Genomic DNA, 18865 nt, shown 5'->3' with positions numbered 1-18865 from the left:
CATCCAGCTGTCACGCCAAGCGAAAGGATGACTGTTGGGTTTCTGTCTAATCCGAGTAAAGATGAGCTTCAGCTTGCGCAGAACGCAGCCAGCTCCCAACCCCATCCCTGCCCTAACCATTAGCTCCAAGGAGATGGGCAGGGGGAAGAAAGCCAGCGCACGCCCCATCGTCACTTGGGTTTGGATGGAACACTCCCCCTGCCCCTAAAGGATGATGCTAAGAGCATCTGGGCACTTTTCCAGCCCTTCCAAAGCAGCAAGCCTTCCCAGCACCCCGGGGACACACACACGGGAACAGGAGGGGGCAGAGAACCACCCCCACAGCCATAGAGCACAGTGATGGAGGCAGGAAGGCTCTGCTCACCCACAGCCAGGTGGGAAAGGCACAGAATGGCCACAGAGCACAGCACCACGGCACCCTGCGAGCTGCCAGCACAGCCAGCACCCACACCATGCACAGGCACGAGGGAGGGGGGCCGAGTCCTACAGACACTGAAATCTGCTGCAGGGAACTTCAGCGGGATCAAGTTCTGCCCAGCAGGTTGTGGCTGACTCACTGACATGGGATTTAGGGCTATTTCCAGCTTGGCTCAGTTCAGCATCAGCACGGAGCTTCCGCGCGTCAGCAGTGGACACGTCCATCGCTTTTTGTATTACTGTTCATTTCTTCCATGGGTGCCACTGGGTGGTTGTGGCAGTAATGCAGGTGCACACACACACACACACACACACACACACACTGTCCTGCTCACCAGGCGGGTGTTGGAGCGGCCACATCTCACACAGAGCTGCCACAAACACCTCTGAGCAGCGTGAGGTGGAAACTTCTCACTCAGACTCAAGCAGTTCCCAGCGCCTCACATTCTCTTTTAAAACACCAGCCTGCACTGACCGACGGACACTGCGACTTGGCAGGACCCAGCCACGATGTCCCTGGGCAGCTATGGGGACTCTCAGGGCTGTAAAGCAGAGGTTTGAGACCCGCTTCCACTTTTACCTCCTGCTGCTCACGCAGGGTTTGTGCCTTCGGTGCAGTTTTCCAGCCCCCAAAGGTGCCAGTTCCTCCTCTTCCCAATGGCAGCAGCCTGAGCACAGACAAGCTGCCAGAGCTGGAGAGATATTTTTATGTACCCCAAAGCAACCGAGCACAATCCTGCCAGGAGAACACTGCCTACTGCCCTCCCTGCCTGGCAGCGCTGCTCTCAGGTCCAGCCCAACCTCAGCAGCTACTGAGGAACCATCCAAAACCCATTATCTATCTCCATTAACTGCTGCTGGATCCGCTCCCTCCCAGGAGGGCCAGAAGCACCCGGGATCTGCAGCCAGGAACCTGCCCAAGCTGAGACAGAGCCTGGAAGGCACCTCCGCCGTGCACACACAGCGAGTCCCAGCTGTGGTTGTGCCTTCCTCCTTCCCAACCCACTTTGGGAAGCAGCACAAACTTGGCAGAGGCTGCCCAGTCCTTTCAGTTGAAAAACAACAAAGTGAAAGTCAGCTATTTTGTGTTTTGTCTTTTCCTTTCGTTGCTCTGCACCAGGTGCAGAACAGCAGGTGTGAGCACCCCAATGCTGGCACCAGGAAACAAAGCAGAGCACATAGCCCTGCATGGCTGCATGCAGCCCCTGCTGCATTCCTGCCCAGGTTCAGGGTCCCTTTGCCCAGCACTGCAGCCTCCAGAAATGAACCTCTGTGGCAATGCAGACACTCAGGCTGCAGAAAGCAGCTCCACAGCCGCTCAGCTCAGGCATCCGGCTCTGCCATCAAACTCCTACAAGGCTGCAAAAAGTCGCTGCGAATAAATGGCTTGCTTAAGAGGATCGGCTCTGCTTGGCCTTTCCAGTCCATCACAAGAACCGGGAGGTGCTGCCTGCTGGGTGCACCAGCCCAGAGACCTGCCAGCCCATTCAGCTCAATGAAGTGGGCACCTGTGCCACAGCAGAGCTTCGCTCAGGGTGGAGGAGCAACTGCTGACTTTAACACAGGAGATGTGAACCACAGCACGGCTCTGCAATGCAGCTCACAGCAAAGCAAGGAGGCTGAGCAGCACCTGTGAGCACTGGGTTTGGCCCATAGCGTGGAGCAAGAAGGTACTATTGCTATCTATGTTCGCCATCTGGGCACGAGTTGGAGCCCTGCTGGATCACAGCACAAATTCCCAGACCCAGCAGACTTACTCAACCCGCCTCGCACTCTCTGCTTTTTCTGTGGGTGTCATTTAAAAATGCAGGCATATTACTTAATACCACGACTACACATCGCTGATATCTTTGAGGTCCTCTGAGAATGAATGGGATTGCTATATTTAGAATGTAAGAACTCCAAGCAGCACACCCTGTGTGCTGGTGTTGCTCGCTGAGACCCAGCAGCACCTGGAGCTGATCACCCTCAGCCACAACAGCTCTGGGCAGAGCTGGGGGGGATGCAGCCGCCCTGGGGTGGCGCTGCCCAGGATGCAGGAGCACCACGTTTCATCCATCCACACTGGCTTGTAGAAGTGAAGGAGCTTTTTCACAAGCTGATTTCACGAGCATCCCATGGTTCCACCAACGCTTATTTTGAGTCCTATCAGCAGCTGCGTGTCACCAGGGCACAGACACAGCACCAGCAGGAGCAGCCTTTGCTTGGGGCCAGCCCTGGGGCTGCTGGGCTGCGTGGGGAAACTTCTGCTCCCAGGAACCATGGGGCAGAACTCCACCAGTTACCCCCACACCCACCTGCTGGGGAAGTGTTAGTGCAGCTCTGCCCAGCAGCAGCCCAGGAAGTTTGGTACATGAGTCACACAGCAGCAGTGCTGTTTTGCTGTTAGTGCTTCAGAGAGAGCAATGCAACACAGCATCTCCCTTGACATGGGTAACCAGGTCTGAGAACACAGTACCCTGTGCACGGGCAGTGGCACGGTGCAGGGCCCCAGGAACACCACCTTGCTGCCCTCGTGCTGGCACAGGTAACTATATGGCACATGCTCACTGTCCACAAAGTGCTCAGCTACATGTCAGCAAACCCTGGGGATGTGTGTGCTCAGCAGTGCCCGCACCATCCCCGCATACAGTCTGCACTGGCACAGCCAAACCCAGGGTTCACAGCTTCCATGTCTGTCACTGCGCTGCCTGGAAGAGCAGAACAAAGCTCTCAGCTCAGCCGTGAGCACCTCCAGGCTTCTGGAGAGAACAAGCCGTGCTGAGTGAGCAGGGCAGAGGCGATGTCTCTGGAATTGTGGGGTGTAGAAGGGAGCAGCAGCAGCACCGTGTGCCTCACCAGCTTGGTGTGATGTGGAGAGCAGCAGGAGGGGCCCAAGCAAACAGATCACCAACTCCTTAATACCATCAGCAGAGCCTGAGATGCTCAGACACCAGGGAAGAAGGTGAGCGGATATCTCAGTGCTGTTTTTCCATGTCAGCCCCACCTGGCACAGACTCAGCTCTGCCTGGGCTGGCACACAGGGACAGCAGGGACAGCTGCTGTGTGCCAGCTCAAGCAATAGCCCTTCCCTTCAAAGAACCACAACAGCGAGGTGTTTCCATGCACCATGGGGTGTGAGCCCCCAGCATCACACCCCTCCCTGCAGGGGCTTAGGCAGGGCACCCAGCACACAGGCTTCCATCTCTGCCTATGGAGCAACCTGTTGCTGGCTCTGTAGCTGTGGGTTTTGTATGCAACAGGGTGAGGGGCAGACGGAGAGAAGGACAACTGTGGTGTATAGCCCTGCCACTTTAACAAGGGACTGGGTGAGGAGGCACAGCACAAAGCAGGAGACAGAAGCAGGCAGATATACGTGCAGGCAGTCACATGGCAGACACCCGAGATGCACCACCGACACCTTGGACGTGCCCTGGGCAGAGACACAGGACACCACACATCCCGAGGTCTGGCACGGCAGGCAGCACTGAGATGCTGCTTGCAAAGCTCCTGGCTCATCCCCAGCCCCTGGCGGCAGGAGAGGGGCACGGGGAAGCAGCGCACCAAGGGCCACAAGTCCCACCCTGCAGCCACACCAGGACGGAGGGGCTGCCACCCCATACCTGCACTCGGTGACACTACAGCAGCAGCTCCCACTGCGCCGGCCCCGTCGCTCGGAGCGCAGCTCCGTCCTCGACTTCCTCAGGCTGAAGTACTCCGTCAGCTTCCCAAATGAAGCCATGGCCCCCGCCAGCTCCCAGCGCACACCCGTCTGCAGCCGTGGGCACCGCTCCCACCACACTCCCGCATGCTATGTCCCAACTCGTGGCCCTGCACACTCCATCAGGTGTGGGAGCAGGAAGGCAGCGCTGCAGGTCCACGGGTGAGCTCAAGGCAGGAGTCACGGCAAGCCCTGGAGCTGGGAGGTGAGGTCACTGCCCGCCTGAGCCGTCAGCGGGCACCAGGCTGCACGACGGCAGCTCAGGGCTGCGTGCTTCTCTGTTGTAACGTGGCAGCTGCTACAGAGCTGAGCTGAGAAGGGGAAAAAATAATAATGCCGTCTGGAAAGGATCCCTCGGTAGAGGTGGCACAAGCCTGCATGCCCCTGTGGCCAGCGGGTGCTCAGCAGGTGGCCAAGATGAGGGAGCCGGTCCTCAGCCAGGTGAGCGGATGGATGCCGGCCAGGTCAGCAGCAGCACTGTGAATGGCTGGGACATCAGCTGGTCAGATGGATTTCCAAAGGGTCTGTTCTTACGGCACAGAGATCGGCACAGGAGGTGGAGAGCATCCCCGCTTGCTCTTCTTGTGTCTGTTCAGAGTTTTCCAGTTCTCCTCCTTCCCTGTTTTCCAACACAGAAGCCAACCCTTTGCCTCCAGCAGCACCTACCAACACGATTTTCCAGCTCGTCACGGAACACCTGAGCACGAGGAGAGGCACAGACATTTAAAACGAGCAGCTCTGATCCATCTAGAGGTCACCTCTGGGCTCTGCTTCCCGAGCTCTGGCACAAAGCATCTCTCCTGCTGGCAGCAAGCAGAGGGATGCTGAGGACTCGGAGGGAAATCCTGCTCCCAAAGCTCCCCTGTTGGGAGCTCTGCATCCTCAGATCCTGGCGCCGCCTGGGCAGTGGGAAAGGAAAAAAGGGCTTCAAAACGCCTCTCCAGCCCTGCAGAGCAAAACCGGGTCCAGGCAGCGAGGAGCATCCAGGGCTGGCTGACGGAAACCCCCAGCGCCGCCCGCGCAGACCCTCGGGGAAGCGGCCAAGACGAGCGGCACTAACCGAGGCGGCAGATCCGCGAGCTGCCTTCGCATCCTCTCGATCCCCGCGTTGTGGATGCCATGTTAAAATAAATAAATAAATAAACAACGCAAATCATTCATTTGCTCCTTGCTCAGAGCCATCCGCTGCCGGCAGTCCGCTTCCCCGCCCCGCCGCCTTCCTCCCTGCTTCTCCTCCTCTCCCTCGGCTCCCCGCTCCGAGCCCGATGCCTCCAGCAGCAGCGGGGTACGCCCCGCCGGGGTGGGGGGAGAACCTCCTGCCCGCCCCCCCCCCCCCCCCCCCCCCGCGCCGCCCACCTACCCGCCCCGAGGGGCTCCAGCGCTGCCGGGGGATCCCCAAAATCAGCGCGTCGGCGGAGAGCGGGGCGAAGGCACAGCACAGGCTGGTTGTGCCGCTGCGCACCCCCCGGCTCCTATCGGTTCCCCATTACTATTCAGGCCGGAGGCGAGACGCTGAAGGAGGGCAGCGGGAGGGGGGGGGTGCAGCGGGGAGCGGCGCGGGACGGACCGGGCAGAGCGCGTCCCGAACGAACCGAACTCCCGACGCCGGTGTCGGGGCGGCCGGGGGATCGGTCAGCCGGGGCTGCAGCGGAGAGCGGGGGGGAAAATACGGAGCGAGGTCCGGCACGACGCCGTCCCTTCCCTCCGAACGGAGCGATGCTGCCGCGGAGCCTCTCCTCCAGCCGCTGCGCTTAGCGCCGCTTTGCAAATGGCATCGCGTTTGCAAAGGCCAAAAGCAGCGTCGTTCCGAGGGGGACAACAGGGAAACGCGGAGGAACGTAGAGAAAGCAGAAGGATTTTGTGCACCAGACCCACGCTCCCAGGAGCGAGGTGCTCAGCCTGGCACCCCACGGCCCAGCAAAGGCAAGGGGCTGATGTTGGCAAGCTCAGAGCAGGGCAGCTCTATGAACTTCTCCAGGTGAGACAGACAACCCATACCAGAAGGGACTGCTACTCTGCAGCCCCCACTGCCCTGCCCAGGCAGGACCAGCTGCAGCCCCATCTCTTCTACACCCTTCAGATCCCCCCACCCCGGTGCCCTTAGGCCAAAGGAAGGCTGTTCCCTTCCTCCCGAGGCAGAGGAGCACCCCCGGGCCCTGAGGTCGGCCCTTGGGGACAGGGCTGTCGCAGCCACCGGCTCCCAGACGAGTGCTGCTCCTTTCATTAAGCAGAGACGATCTGCTGAGATGCTGCTGGAGTCTCATCTCACATCAGCAATCTGCTGTGCTGGGGGTGCAGCCCTGGACTCAGTGATGCGAAAGGCAGCTTCCCACTGCCAATGAACAGCAGAACGAGGAACTTTACACGAAATCGAGGTTAAGGTTGTGTGTCATTTTGTTTCCATTCTGTTTTGTGATTCTTTTTAAGGAAGAGCTGCAGAGAAGACAGCGGGTAAAGCAGAAATGAAGATCCACGGGGCTGGGACTCTGTGCAGCCTCACTCACCCCAACACCCACCAGAACACTGCACAGCATCTCACACCTGTGTCTGGAGGGGAAAAATAAGCCATGAGAATGCCATGGTGTCTGGGCCTGCCACATTCCTGTGCATGCGCACACCAGGGCAACAGATCAGCAGTTCCCATTCCAAAGCCCTCGCTTCCAACAAGGTGAAGGCAGCACAGACCTGGGAAGCGACACGAGTCCCGGCTTGCAACCAACAACAGCCCGTTTTCCAGGCAGAAGTGCTACCAGCTCCCTTACCTGATACAGCCCCATGCCGGCTGCCCAGGTGCAGGGCTTGGAAACCATCCCTGCTGCTGGAGACGACTCCAGCCTCAACCCCAGGGGTCTCCTTGCAGCCCCATCACTGCGCTGCTGAGCAACCCGCAGCTGGATGCTCTGTTGTTTCCCTGGGCAACTTTTATTCCGACAGCTCTCCTCCACAGCAGCTAGGGAAGGAGGGAAAGGGCATTGCTCAGATGGAGCTGACAGCTTCATCTGCTCCCGTGGCGCCAGATGATGCCAGCACGATTCCTGCAGAGCTTTGCTTTTGGATCCCCAAGCCAAGAACTGAGCTACACCCCCCAGACTCACCAGGAGCCACAGCCCCCAGAGCCAGGGACAGCTGATGGATTTGATGGGTGAGGGACTGGTTATGAGATCGCACCCAGAGAGTGGTGGCCAACGGCTCAATGTCCAGTGGAGATCAGTGATGAGTGGTGCCTCTCAGGGGTCAGTGCTGGGACTGATGCTCTTCAACATCTTCATCAATAACACTGACACTGGGTTTGTTGTGGCCGGACAAGGGGAAATGTTTGAAATCAACTAAAGGAGGGGGGTTTGAATGGGATGTAAAGAAGTTTGTCACAGGGCAGTGAGGCTCCAGCACAGGTTGGCCAGGGAGGCAGTGGTGCTGCGACCCTGCAGACCCCCAAGGCCAGGTGGGGTGAGCTTTGAGAGCTGATGGAGCTGTGGATGTCCCTGCTCATTGCAGGGTGTTCAGACCAGATGGCCTTTAAAGGTCCCTTCCAAGTCAAACAGTTCCATGAAACCTCACAGGAACGAGGCAGGACATCAGTGAAGAATTTGATAAGCATCATTTTTTGGGTTTGGTTTCCACTCTGCATTCCATGATGAGCAGTGATGGGGCCGCCGCTTCCCCCACAGCCCATCAGCAGCCAAAGCAGCATCAGGCACTGCAGAACAGGCAGAAAAAGGGGCAGAACACGAACCCACGGGATGAACAGAACCAAGCAGCACAAGCACACGAGAAGCACAAGTACGAAGGTTGCTCCTTAGGTTGCTAAGGAGTGCACAGGAGACTTCTGGCAACTACTAAATATCTCCGTACTGAACACACACACACACAACTCGCATCCCTGTTAAAACATCATACTGCAAAGTCATCCAATAGCTCCAAGGTCCCAAAGTCATTTGAGCCTATAGGAAAGGACCAAAGTAACTGTGTGAGCATCCTAATTGCAGCTGGACCAGCAGCACCAGCACAACACAGTGTGTCATACACACAATGAAGATACAAAACCCTAAAAGGAACCTCCATTCTCAGGGGCAAGCATTGGCCCAGGGCCTCCCCCAGCACCCTGCTGTGCCAGGCACTGCCCCACATCAGGGATGTGTGCAGCAGGACTGGGCTGTGACATGGGGACATCTGCTCCCAGCCGAGTGCCACAGCCCTGGGCCTCGCACGCATACGGCGCAGCTACAGCCCTATGGCAGTGCTGCATTTTAATATAGTCATAATAGAAAGCAGAGAAGGAGCAGCACTATAATTTCAGACTAACAAGGCACTTTGCTTTAATTGTCACTTCTATGGCGCTGCACACAAATCTCAGGGCTGATACCTGGCATCAACCACTGTGTCAGTTTGAGTCTGCCTGGCGCGTGGCCGCCTCACAGCTCATCCAGCACCAACCTCCAGTTCCAGCAGCAAATCCAGATGTGCTGCACAAAACTTCCTCCTCCCTGGGAACAGCACAGAATCAGTTGGAGAGAGGCTTCAAAGCCACACCTTTCCTTGTAATTTGGCCCACTTTCCTGTGCACAAAGCGCAGAAGAATTGGCATTAGCAACATTAGACAATCCAGATGCAGTGCAGCACCCTGCAGCCGAAGCTGCTCCGCCTGCAGCTGCCAGAGCCCTGCCCTGGTGCTGCTCCTTGGACAGGGCAGGGACACCTTGCTGAAGCCTGCAAGGAGAGATAAGGGCAGGATGCAGCGGAAGGGGCAGCAGGGGTTTGCTAAGGAACAAAGGAGAAAATTAGTCAGTCTTTCCCCAGCAAGAGAGTTTGCTGAGTTCAAAAGGATGAGAGAAAGCATCAAACACAGGCACAGTGAGCACAGAATGGCTTGGGTTGGAACGGACCTCGAGGATCATGGAGCTCCAACCTCCCTGCTGCAGACAGGGCTGCCAACCCCCATGTCTAATGCTAGACCAGGCTGCCCAGGGCCCATCCTACCCAGCCTTGAATGATGTGATGGGAGGAAGTAGCAAAAGGAAAAAACAGAGGCAGAGCAACCAGAGGAGGCTGGAGCTGGCAGGGGCACACGAGGGCACCACGGCTCTGCTCCATGTCTTCATGCAAACCCCCAGACCCTGCCCAACAGGTGACACATCATCTGTGCCCCAAACTGTTACCCTTCCCCTCCCAGCCACTCCAAGAAAAGCCCTCGCAAAAGCCTAAGCAAGAATCAGAAAACCTGCCAGCACGATCAAAGACCTCAGCAAATGGAGACCATTTTTTGTAATTAGCTCCCAGCCGACACCAGATCTCCTTAGAATAACAATCTGTATCGAGCGAGAAAGCTCTGGAGAGCAGCAGGGCTGCAATCCATAGTGCTGGCTGTGCCCAAGGACAGCCATCACGCCACCTGGTGAGGAGCATCCACAGACCATCCCCCCCCACTGGCATCTCTGGGCCACCCCTGGGCGCTGCCAAGCACAGCTCAGAGCAGGGCAGAGCGCTTTGGGCTGGGCAGCATAGGGGCGCAGAGCCCAGCAGGGACTGCAGCTGCACCACCCGGCACTGCCAGCCCCTGGGTGCCTTCTGCCCATCACCCAGTCATTGTTTCTGTGTCAGCACAGCATGAAAACCCCACCCAGCTCCTGTCCCAAATGGTGGCTGGACGCAGCTCTCTCACAGCATAGATAAGGACAACTGTAACCTCTCACATCGGAACTCAGAGCGGTGCCATCATCGGGTGGGTGCTGGATTTACTCAGCACACGGCTGCTTGTTTAAATTAAGCTGGGAGATTTCCCCCCAGGTTCCAGCAATTTAATTAAAATAAAGTAAAAACAAGCAAACTTCCAAATGCTCGTTGTGCAATTAAAACCTTCAGGACTGCCAAACAGAGCACAGAACCTAAATAACATCCAAGGGAAAAGAAACACTGACTCTTTCAGTACAAAGCCAGCCACACCAAACTCCCCCAGCATGAAGAAGAATTAAAGCCACCAGCAGGCACAGACCAGACAGAGGGATGCCTTCAGGGTGACCAGAGGATGCACGAGGGCACCAAGATACTGCATGACACAATGCTAAGCCCTGAGGAGCTAGAAGCCAGCAGCCCAAAGAGCCATGGTACTTGTGGGGCAGCAACCGGCACAGCCAGAGGGTCCCCAAGCAGCAGCTGGCATCCCCAGCACCAACAGCTCCCGCTCACTGTGCCTGCCTTGCCCTGGGCAGGATGTGGTGGTCCCTTGTTACCCGACATTCTTGGAGGCAGAAAGTGGGGAGTCGTGAGGAGCATCGTGGCTGAGAACAGCCGCAAGCAGAGCGCCCTGATGAGCAACGCGTTCCTGACCCAAATGGGGCAGAGCCTGAGCCGCAGGGATGGCTCCAGACGTCACAGCCAGGCAAGCAGAACTCAGCATGAGCTTGGTTATGCAATCTCCAGTCGGGGCTGGATATCCTGCAGGTACTGCTCTCCAACCCAAGAAGGTCTCTGTGGGCTCCTTCCCTGCGGAGCCACCCCACAGCCCGACAGTTACAGGGGGTTGCCCCTGTTCTGGGGCCCACACAAGGCTCTGTAGCCACGTCTCCATAAAGAGATATCAAAGGCCATTGCCAGCATAGGAGCAACGCAGCCCTTCGCCACCGATGCTCTCACAATAGCAGCTCCAGCTGCTGTGTACAGCAAAGCCTCCAGACCGGCACCAGGGCCATGCATGAGATCAGCAGCAACGCGGGGCGGTTCGGCGCGCTCCCCTAGCAGCTTGCTGGATTAAAGATTTAATGCAATGCATCCCTCTGGAAGAAATTACATGGGCTATCAAGAAAGATGCGCCGCTCATCTGATGAAATCTCGCAATCATTGCGGCAATATGTGCAAACTAAATAGGCTCTGTAGAGCAAAGGGAAAGCTGCAGTTGCTCTCGTGAGCCCTTTCCAGCGAGAGGAACCAATGGGTAAAGCAGCAGCTCCATTAGCAGGAATGTGTATGTGCAGACACAGCCGTGTTTGCAGAGAGCAAGACGGCCCCGCTCCCACGGAAGGAGCGCAGCACCCAGGGGTCCTCCAGCCCCAACCTCCAACACCTCGCAGGGTCCTGGCTGGCAGAACAGAGCACAGGGGTTGGTTGAGTGCCTGGGGAGCTCGAGAAGCCAAATCATGAGCTAGCACTTCTCCTGACAAGCAGGAATTAATCCCACCACACTCAGCCAGGGCCAGTGGGACATCCCGTGCTCAAGCATCTTGTTATATGCTGTGGATACCCCCAGCTTAATAGCCGCCTTCAGGTGCCTCTTTCTGGCAAGCTCTGCATTGCTCTGTGTGCTGCAGCAGCACACCGCCTGCATTAAATGCTGCTCCAACGTCCCCAGTGAGCATTCACTGCAGCTGAACCCAGTCTGTAAAACACCCGACTTGACCAAAGAGCTGGTGGCAAAGCTTTTGTTTGCATCTGCAGAGCTCGTGGTGTAGCAAAACCATCCATGCAGGGCTCACCTGGAGCGATTTTCCCCACAAACTCAAGCTGAGACCCCCACACCTCGGGGGCCGTGCTGCTTGGCACCCTGGAAAGGCACTCAAGAGTCTCAGCCCTGCTCCATGGGCTGACCTCCTATAGCAAGAAAAGGCAGAAGGGCTGGAGATGCCCAAATGTGCGCCGGTCCCTGTGCGGGGGACAGGGCAGCACATGAGCAGCAGTGAAGCAGGACTTTGGGGTTGGTGGGACAGCAGTTGCTCACCTACACCACAACTCCGCCGTGCTGGGAGCACAGAGCCCTCCTCAGCACCACAGCTGGCTCTGCTGAACGCAGCTCTGCCCACAGCACCGAGCAGCTCAACACGGCAGCTCCAGCACTGGCACTTTGTTGGCAGCTCCCTTCAGTGCAGGAGCGAATGCACAGACAGATCCCACAGCTCAGCTGGCGAGCAGCTCTTTGCAGGTTATTAATGAAATCATTTACAGCTTATTGCGAGGATTCTGCCAAAAGGCAATGAAAAAAACAACAAAAAAACAAGAACAAAAAAAAGCACAACTCTTCCTGCCAGCAAAACCCCTGCTCTGCTGCAGGCTGCCTATTGGCCACGCTTCTGAAAACACGGTGTGCAGTGACCCTGAGCACGGCCAGGGCTGCTCCCAGCACAGCACTGACACCAGCATAGGGATGACAGTGACCAACAGGCCTCTGTGCCAGGGAGCGCGCAGCAGCAGAGCCGCCCTGCACAAGCACAGGGCTACGTGTTCACAGCAAAACCCCATTGATGGATGGGGATGCTGCTCCAGCCCCAAAGCACTGAGAGCACGGCCCTACACAGCACAGCTGCTGCTGACAGCGGTCCTTCCTCCCAAAATAGCCGAGGGAAGCAGAGCAGCACAGAAAGGGATAACAGCCAACCTGCTAAATAGCAGATCTGATTTCAGCAGCACATCAAGGACCTGTGGAGATCAAGGAAACATATTCCCTTATACGCTCTCTAGGGCACGCAGCTATTTGCAACCTGAAAAATAGCTGCTGTCGCTGAATATAGGAGGAATTTTCCCAAGCACAGCAGCGCTGCGTTAGGGGAACAAACAAGGGCTCCAGGAGGGCAGATTGCTCACGGCGTGCTCTGGCTGGGGCTGCAGGGGACGGCAGGGTCCCACCTGTGAGGTGGCAGCTTGCAGCGTCCCTCTGGCCGGGCACCCCACGCTATGGGACTGGGAGCTCCGTGTGCACCCAGCGCAGCCGCCGTCCCCTCCCCACAGCCACTGAATTATTAATCCCCCAGAAATTCATCAGGCCCTCAGCTAAACCAGCTCAGCAAACCCAGCAAGGAATTTCTAGGTCAGAACAACATGGAGGGGGTGAGGAAAAAAACAAAAACTGAGACCATTCCGCAGGGCTGTTTCTTCCCCCCTTGTCATAAAGCCCACACAGCTTGCTTTTGGGATACCCAAAGGACCTGGGGCTATGAAAGCTGCTGCTAGCAGGCAGCACGCTGAGCTGCAGCAGAGTGGCTGAGGGGCACACCGAGCAGAGCATGGCCAGCTGCATGCTGCCGGTACCACACAGCCACACCATCAGCTCATGCCCCTCGCCCTGGTGGATGCTCACCCCACTCTATGGGGACACATGGGAGAGGGGCACAGCTCCAGGGAGGGCTGAGCAGCCAGCAGGATGCGCACAAGGACATTTGACAGGGCTGGACTCCTGCCCAGAGCACAGGAAGGAGGAACTCTGCAAAACCCCTTCTCCTCTCATTCGCACAAGCTAAAACCACAGCCCTGATCCCATCACTGCGGCCACAGGGCAAAGATCCAACCTTGAGGAGCTGCCACAAGCGGATCCACAGATGGGAAGAGCAGAGCAAGGGTCAGTCCCTGCATTCAGCAGGCTGCATCCCACTCCCCCATCACCGCTGCAGGGCAGGAGCAGCACGGCCCAGCCATAGAGGGATGCTGGAGCCCCTCACACCCACCCGCACTCTGCCCAGAGCCCCACCAAGGCGGGGGTGACCACAAACAATCCCAGCATTGAGATCCCACCCGCCCCATCTGCAGCTCCACGGGCCAGCAGCACACAAAGCCAACATCGGCCCATGAAGAGCCTTGCCAAGGCAGGGACAGATCAGCCTTTGTGTGAGCCCAGGCAAAGTTAGCTTTGGGAGACAGGCTGGATCGCTCAGGCACTGGAACCTGCGCTCGGGGCTGCTTCCCACATGGAGGGCAGCAGCTCACGTGCAGATGACAGCAGAAGTCACCAGCACTCCCCCCTCCTCGCTCTGCCCACCCGTGGGAAGAGCCAGGGGTCCCACCAGCTCCGGCACAGACACAGGGTCCTTCAGCACAGAGACGCAGGGCTAGGCACACCTCACCCAAAGCCATCCATCACCTGCGCTCTCCTTTCACCCCAAGCTGGGAGCAGCAGCTCCTTGGGGAGAAGCCCAGCAGAGCCCCACGCTCTGCTCTCACACCCAACCTGCCCCATCCCTCCCATCCCTTCCAGCACTTGGACTTTGCATCCACTCCAGCAATGAATTCCAGATGCAAAACCACAACCCTCCCCCCCCCCCAGGGACAACGGCCTTTCTCCCATTTCCCCTCTCCCTGTTGTTACTGGATCCACCAGGACAAGCTCAGCCCACCTGTGCACCCTCCCCCACACGCTGCTCCCAGGGGATCCCAGCACTGATCTTCACCAGTGGAAACATTCAGCAGTGCCCACCAGGATCCCTGGACTGCCCAGCTCTGAGGGTGCTCCCCCATACAGGTGCACTGCAGTGAGGACACAAACCCCCCCAGCTTGCTGGGTGCCTCCAACATCAGGCTGAGAAACAAGTGGCGCGTGCCACCTTCCTTCTGGGTGACTGCCAGTCACCGGATTGAGAACAGATTACATTCTTTAATTGATTATATCAGTTCCTTATTTAACAAGGGAAAGATACGTGAGCAACAGCTACGTGCTCGTACTTCCATACATCTTCCCTCCCTGGCACTCGCAGACAGATATATTAGGGCTTCCTGCTGACCTCAATAAATATGCATGGCTTGGCAAGAACATCCCACACATTTACTTACTGCATGCTGACATCCATTTATTATTACAGGGACGAATTCTCATTAGCCTGAAACCCGGAACGGCGAGAGATGAGACGCCACACGCAGCAGGCAGGAGCAGCAGCCACCTACAGCAAAGCAAACAGGCAGGGCAGGGAAATGCACAACGACAGAGCGAGGGGAGCTCAGCACAAAGCCTTCCTCCATGACAGACCGTAAAGGGAAAATAATCCCACGAAAAACAGGCCTTTCGGGGCCCTTCCCACACATCACAACACCACCCTATTGGCACGACTTTCTGCTCAAAGCCCCTTTGCTTTCAGCCTCCAACCCTCCGTGCATATCGCTGAGCTGCCTGGCGTGGATTCACCCCACGGCACAGCCACACCTGCTGATAAAGCAATCCGCTCCCACCGAGCCAGGACTGCACCGCTGCATGTGTATGAATGCACACAACCAAGGGAACAGCTCTGCTTTGCTCCCGTGTTGGCTGTGGGGCTGAAGGAGCACAAAGCATCTGGCCAGGAGCTGCCTTCCTCAAAGCGATGCAGAGATGCACAGCGACTGTCAGGTGGGAGCCCTTCCTGCTGCTGAATTAAGACTGCAGCCAAGGAAGTGGTTCGAGCGCTGACCAGAGCGTCTGGCGTGCAGGAAGGTGCCAGGGAAATGTTATTTATGATGCTGCCAATGCCCTTAAGCACTGGGAAAGGCTTCCAGCTCATTACCCGACACAGGCATCCCTCAGACGAATTAGGGACTGGGAAGTCGTGTCTGCAGAGCAGTCCTTTCATTTACCTTAAAATGACCTACAAAAGGAAGCTGACACCACGTGGTGCACGCCTCTCCCAGCCATCCTCAGCACAGCACTGTTATTAACATCCAGAACGGGACGGGGTTTGGGGACCTCATGACACAGCCGCTCCCTGCAGCCCAGGGAACGCTTTGATTGGAGCACGAATACGAGCCCAGCAGCCAAAAGAGGAGTCTGGGGCAGGTCCGGTCCCACAGCCTCACAGCAGAGCTCCCCAGGGCGAATCCAGCCCCCAGCCCAGGGAATTAGGACCAACCCACCCAGCAGCCCATGCAGGAACCCGATGGAAACGGTCACGCTTGCCTTCTCCAGAGCTGGGCTCATACACCTTCGGGTCGTCCATCAGCTTGTTGTTGCCTTTATGGCTCAACTTCCTGTGCCACTCACAGTGCGGGGCGCTGATTTGTGCCCTGATGACTCCAGATCCTCCATGGAGCTGGCACAGCCAACAGCAGCACAGAAATGAGCCGCTTCAGGGCAAGAGGAGGAAGGAAAATTCCCTTTTGCCACGAAGAAACACAGTCCGATGTGAGAGCTCCTGCTGACCCGGGTTGTTTGTTCTTGCTTTTAATCTGCAGTCACTGAAAGAGGTTTGTGCCCATTGCACACCGATCAAGCACCTTCGTTGGAAACGCACGCTCCCGGCTCCAGCACCAGCAATCAGAGCTGCTCTCATCCCTTCCAGCACCGGGCCTGGGGCTGCAGCAGAGCCCAGCAGCACACGCAGCCCCCGGGGCAGAGAAGCAATGGAAAAGCTCCCCTGCACTGCACTGCGGAGGGAGGACGGCAGCCCTGCGCTCACCAGCACCGCATCAGCCACGATCTCCTTCTGCGATCTGAGAGAGCCACAGATCAGAAGCTCTCCCCACTCCAGGACAAAGGGCTGCCACCAAAGCAGCCCGGCACAGCTGTGCTCCCCCAGCAGTGTCAGCCACAACTCCTCCGCCCGCGGGCAGGGAAGCAACAAGCATCAAGAAGGGCTTTGTCTGAGAGCATCCCGGCGGTGCACGTGCAGTGCGCACTTCCTGACCAGGGCTGTGTATGGGGGGGGGGGGGGGGGGAGAATGAACTTCAGGCACCGTTTCCTCCCGCAGCTCCGCTCACTCTTTGGCTTCTAAAAATAAAAGTAAACACTGAAGAAGAGCCCTTTTTGGTTTCCATTTCTGCTGTGTCAGTTTGCTGGTAGGAAGGGGTCCTTGCAGTGGTTCTTCCCCAAGCTCTGGGAGCGCAGAGCAGCCCTGAAAGCAGCAGCAGCTGTGGGGTGCTGTGATGGGGCCTGAGGTGCGGGTGAGGGGCTCCCACCTGCAGCACGCTGACCTCCTCTCTTCGCCCAGTGTGGGAGAGCTCAGTCTGAGCCATTCTGCTCCCTTTAGCAATACCTGAGAGCATAAGGAAAGACAGCAAAGTGGCTTTTCTTTCCTTTCCCTCCTCTCCACATACATCACAGAGCCCATGGCAGGCTGTGCTGGATGACAGTGCCAGCCTGAGCCTGTCAGCCCCCTGCAGCCAACATCACTGCTGACCCACGAGCACAAACTTCCTCAGCAGGCAGCCGCTGTGATCACAGCACCTCACTGCTCCACCACTTGTTTGTTCAGGCTCTTCCTTCACTGCTGAGCTGCCGTGCAGAACTGCAGGGCAACGAGACACAAACACAATTATTTCCTTTTGTTGACCTGCATACGGAGTAATCCCAGCATCAATTATAGCCCAGGGCTTCAGCTGTCCTCCCAGATTCCATAAAGTTGCTTGTCTAAGCAAAACCCCGCAGCAAGAAGCCTCACTACCCACCACAAAGCGCTTCCCCCACACCCTCATTAACGCCGCTTAAATCCACCAGTGCCCATGAGAGCTAAAACACAGAGAAGTGCATTCTGCCCATCTCCCTGCTCTGGCTGCTCGCACTACAGGACGTGCCATTGGCCCAGGATGGAGATCCCAGCCTTGGGAAGGACGGGGGTGAGTGTGAGGATCAGGGGCTGGGAGCAGCCATCCTCCCAAAGGCAGTTTGCAGGGACAGCAGGACACTAACCTGGGACTGACGACAGGCTGGACCCCCAGCTCCCCCACAAACCCTCACAGCAGTCCACAAACGCACAGAGCAAAACCCAACAAAACAGCCACCAATAACTCCTGAACAGCCCCATCCTGGCTACTGAGCATGAGAAGCACACGTGTTTGTTCTGTAGCCTTTCCTCCCCCCAAGACGATGGCCCAGGAATATTGGGACCTGGCACCCCGGGGCTGGTTGCAGCCTGCAGCCTTCTCCCTGACAGGACCTGACCTCCAGGCTGCAAGTGTTGGAGCAGGACAGCATCCCAGCTGCACAGCCACCCCACGCAGCCAGGCCACAACGTGGGCAACGAGCGCTGGGCAACGGGAAGGAGAAGAGGGCAAAAACCAGCTCCCATCTTTCCTGCTCACAGCCCCAGACGTGCACATCACATTGAATGCAGGTGCCATGATGGTACCCAGGAGGGGCAATTATTAGGATACCTGTCCCCGTTAATTAGTGCCTGGCCAACTATTAATGTTTCTATATGGGAACAGCCTAGCTCCAGTGAAGCAGACGTGAGCAGTGCACACACTGCCATACCCGCAGAGCCCACACATCCCCATGCGCTGCTCACTTGCACTGAGGGCAGGGCCTTGCTGCAGGGGCAGAGGGTGATGGGCCAACCCAGCCCAGCAGGGACATGGCACCCCCAGGCTGCAGCAGGGTTGTGCACCTACAGCAGAGAGTACTTGGAAAGTCATCAGTCAGAAGGGGCTGAAATTATTTTATGCATCATTAAAAGGGAGGGAAAAAAAAGCAAACAACAAAACACAAGAGAAAGCAGCCCAGATAAGATCAAGTGCACATCCTCAGAGCCTCAAGCCAGTCTCAAAATTAAGTCCCTAGGTAAGAATACCAAATGAATTGCTACCTTGCTAAAAAGCTTCCTCTACAAGAGCATTCATATTCAGGACTCACTGTGTCCAAGCTCTTTAGAGCAGTTAATGTGGCACCAAGCATGAAAAATAAAGAAGCAAGCCCGGTGCAAACCTTTCCTGCACAGCACTGCAGTTCTGCATGGCTGCCCTCAGGCAGGATCAGCTGTGGTTGTAGGACGGGGAGCCACCAGAGCTCCGGAGTGCTGCAGTCCTTGCAGCAGTGCCTGCAGCCCTGCAGATCCCACCAGGAGAAGCCCCAGGTGGGCTGTGAGCACCATCCTTATTGAGGAGGCTGCCGAGCACACCGCATGGCACAGCTCCAGCCCCGCTGCCATAGGGCTGCTGGAGGATGGTGGCTGCCCTGAGTCGCTGCCCGCTGATTCATTGAGCTGGTCTGTAGGCACGGAGATGCCATGGTGACACCGGCTGAGCGTGACTGCCCCAACAGGAGCCTCCAGCAGAGCAGGAGCTGTTGGTCACAGCCATCACCCCCGCCTTGC

The 18865-nt window shown here is 57.3% G+C and overlaps 1 protein-coding gene across 6 annotated transcripts in view; it reads right to left on the bottom strand.

The window, feature by feature from the left end:
* The window catches only part of LOC140258740 (ankyrin repeat and fibronectin type-III domain-containing protein 1-like), a 110967-nt gene that overhangs the window by 83886 nt on the left and 8216 nt on the right, over positions 1–18865 (bottom strand). For 2 of the 6 annotated variants that reach the window (XM_072349342.1, XM_072349344.1), the window contains exon 1: positions 4020–5365. The exons of 2 other annotated variants lie outside the window; for them this stretch is intronic. In XM_072349342.1, coding sequence (XP_072205443.1) covers positions 4020–4138 — 119 coding nt within the window. In that variant the 5' untranslated portion in view covers positions 4139–5365. Of the gene's footprint in view, positions 1–4019; positions 5366–14641; positions 14958–15734; positions 16397–18865 lie in introns of those variants that run through there. 2 more of the 6 variants (XM_072349347.1, XM_072349343.1) reach the window with 2 other exon arrangements.

Source organism: Excalfactoria chinensis, chromosome 14 (genome assembly GCF_039878825.1).
Source record: "Excalfactoria chinensis isolate bCotChi1 chromosome 14, bCotChi1.hap2, whole genome shotgun sequence".
Lineage (NCBI taxonomy): Eukaryota > Metazoa > Chordata > Aves > Galliformes > Phasianidae > Excalfactoria > Excalfactoria chinensis.
Note: the sequence above shows the minus strand (reverse complement) of the source record. Positions and strands in the feature narration are given on the sequence as shown.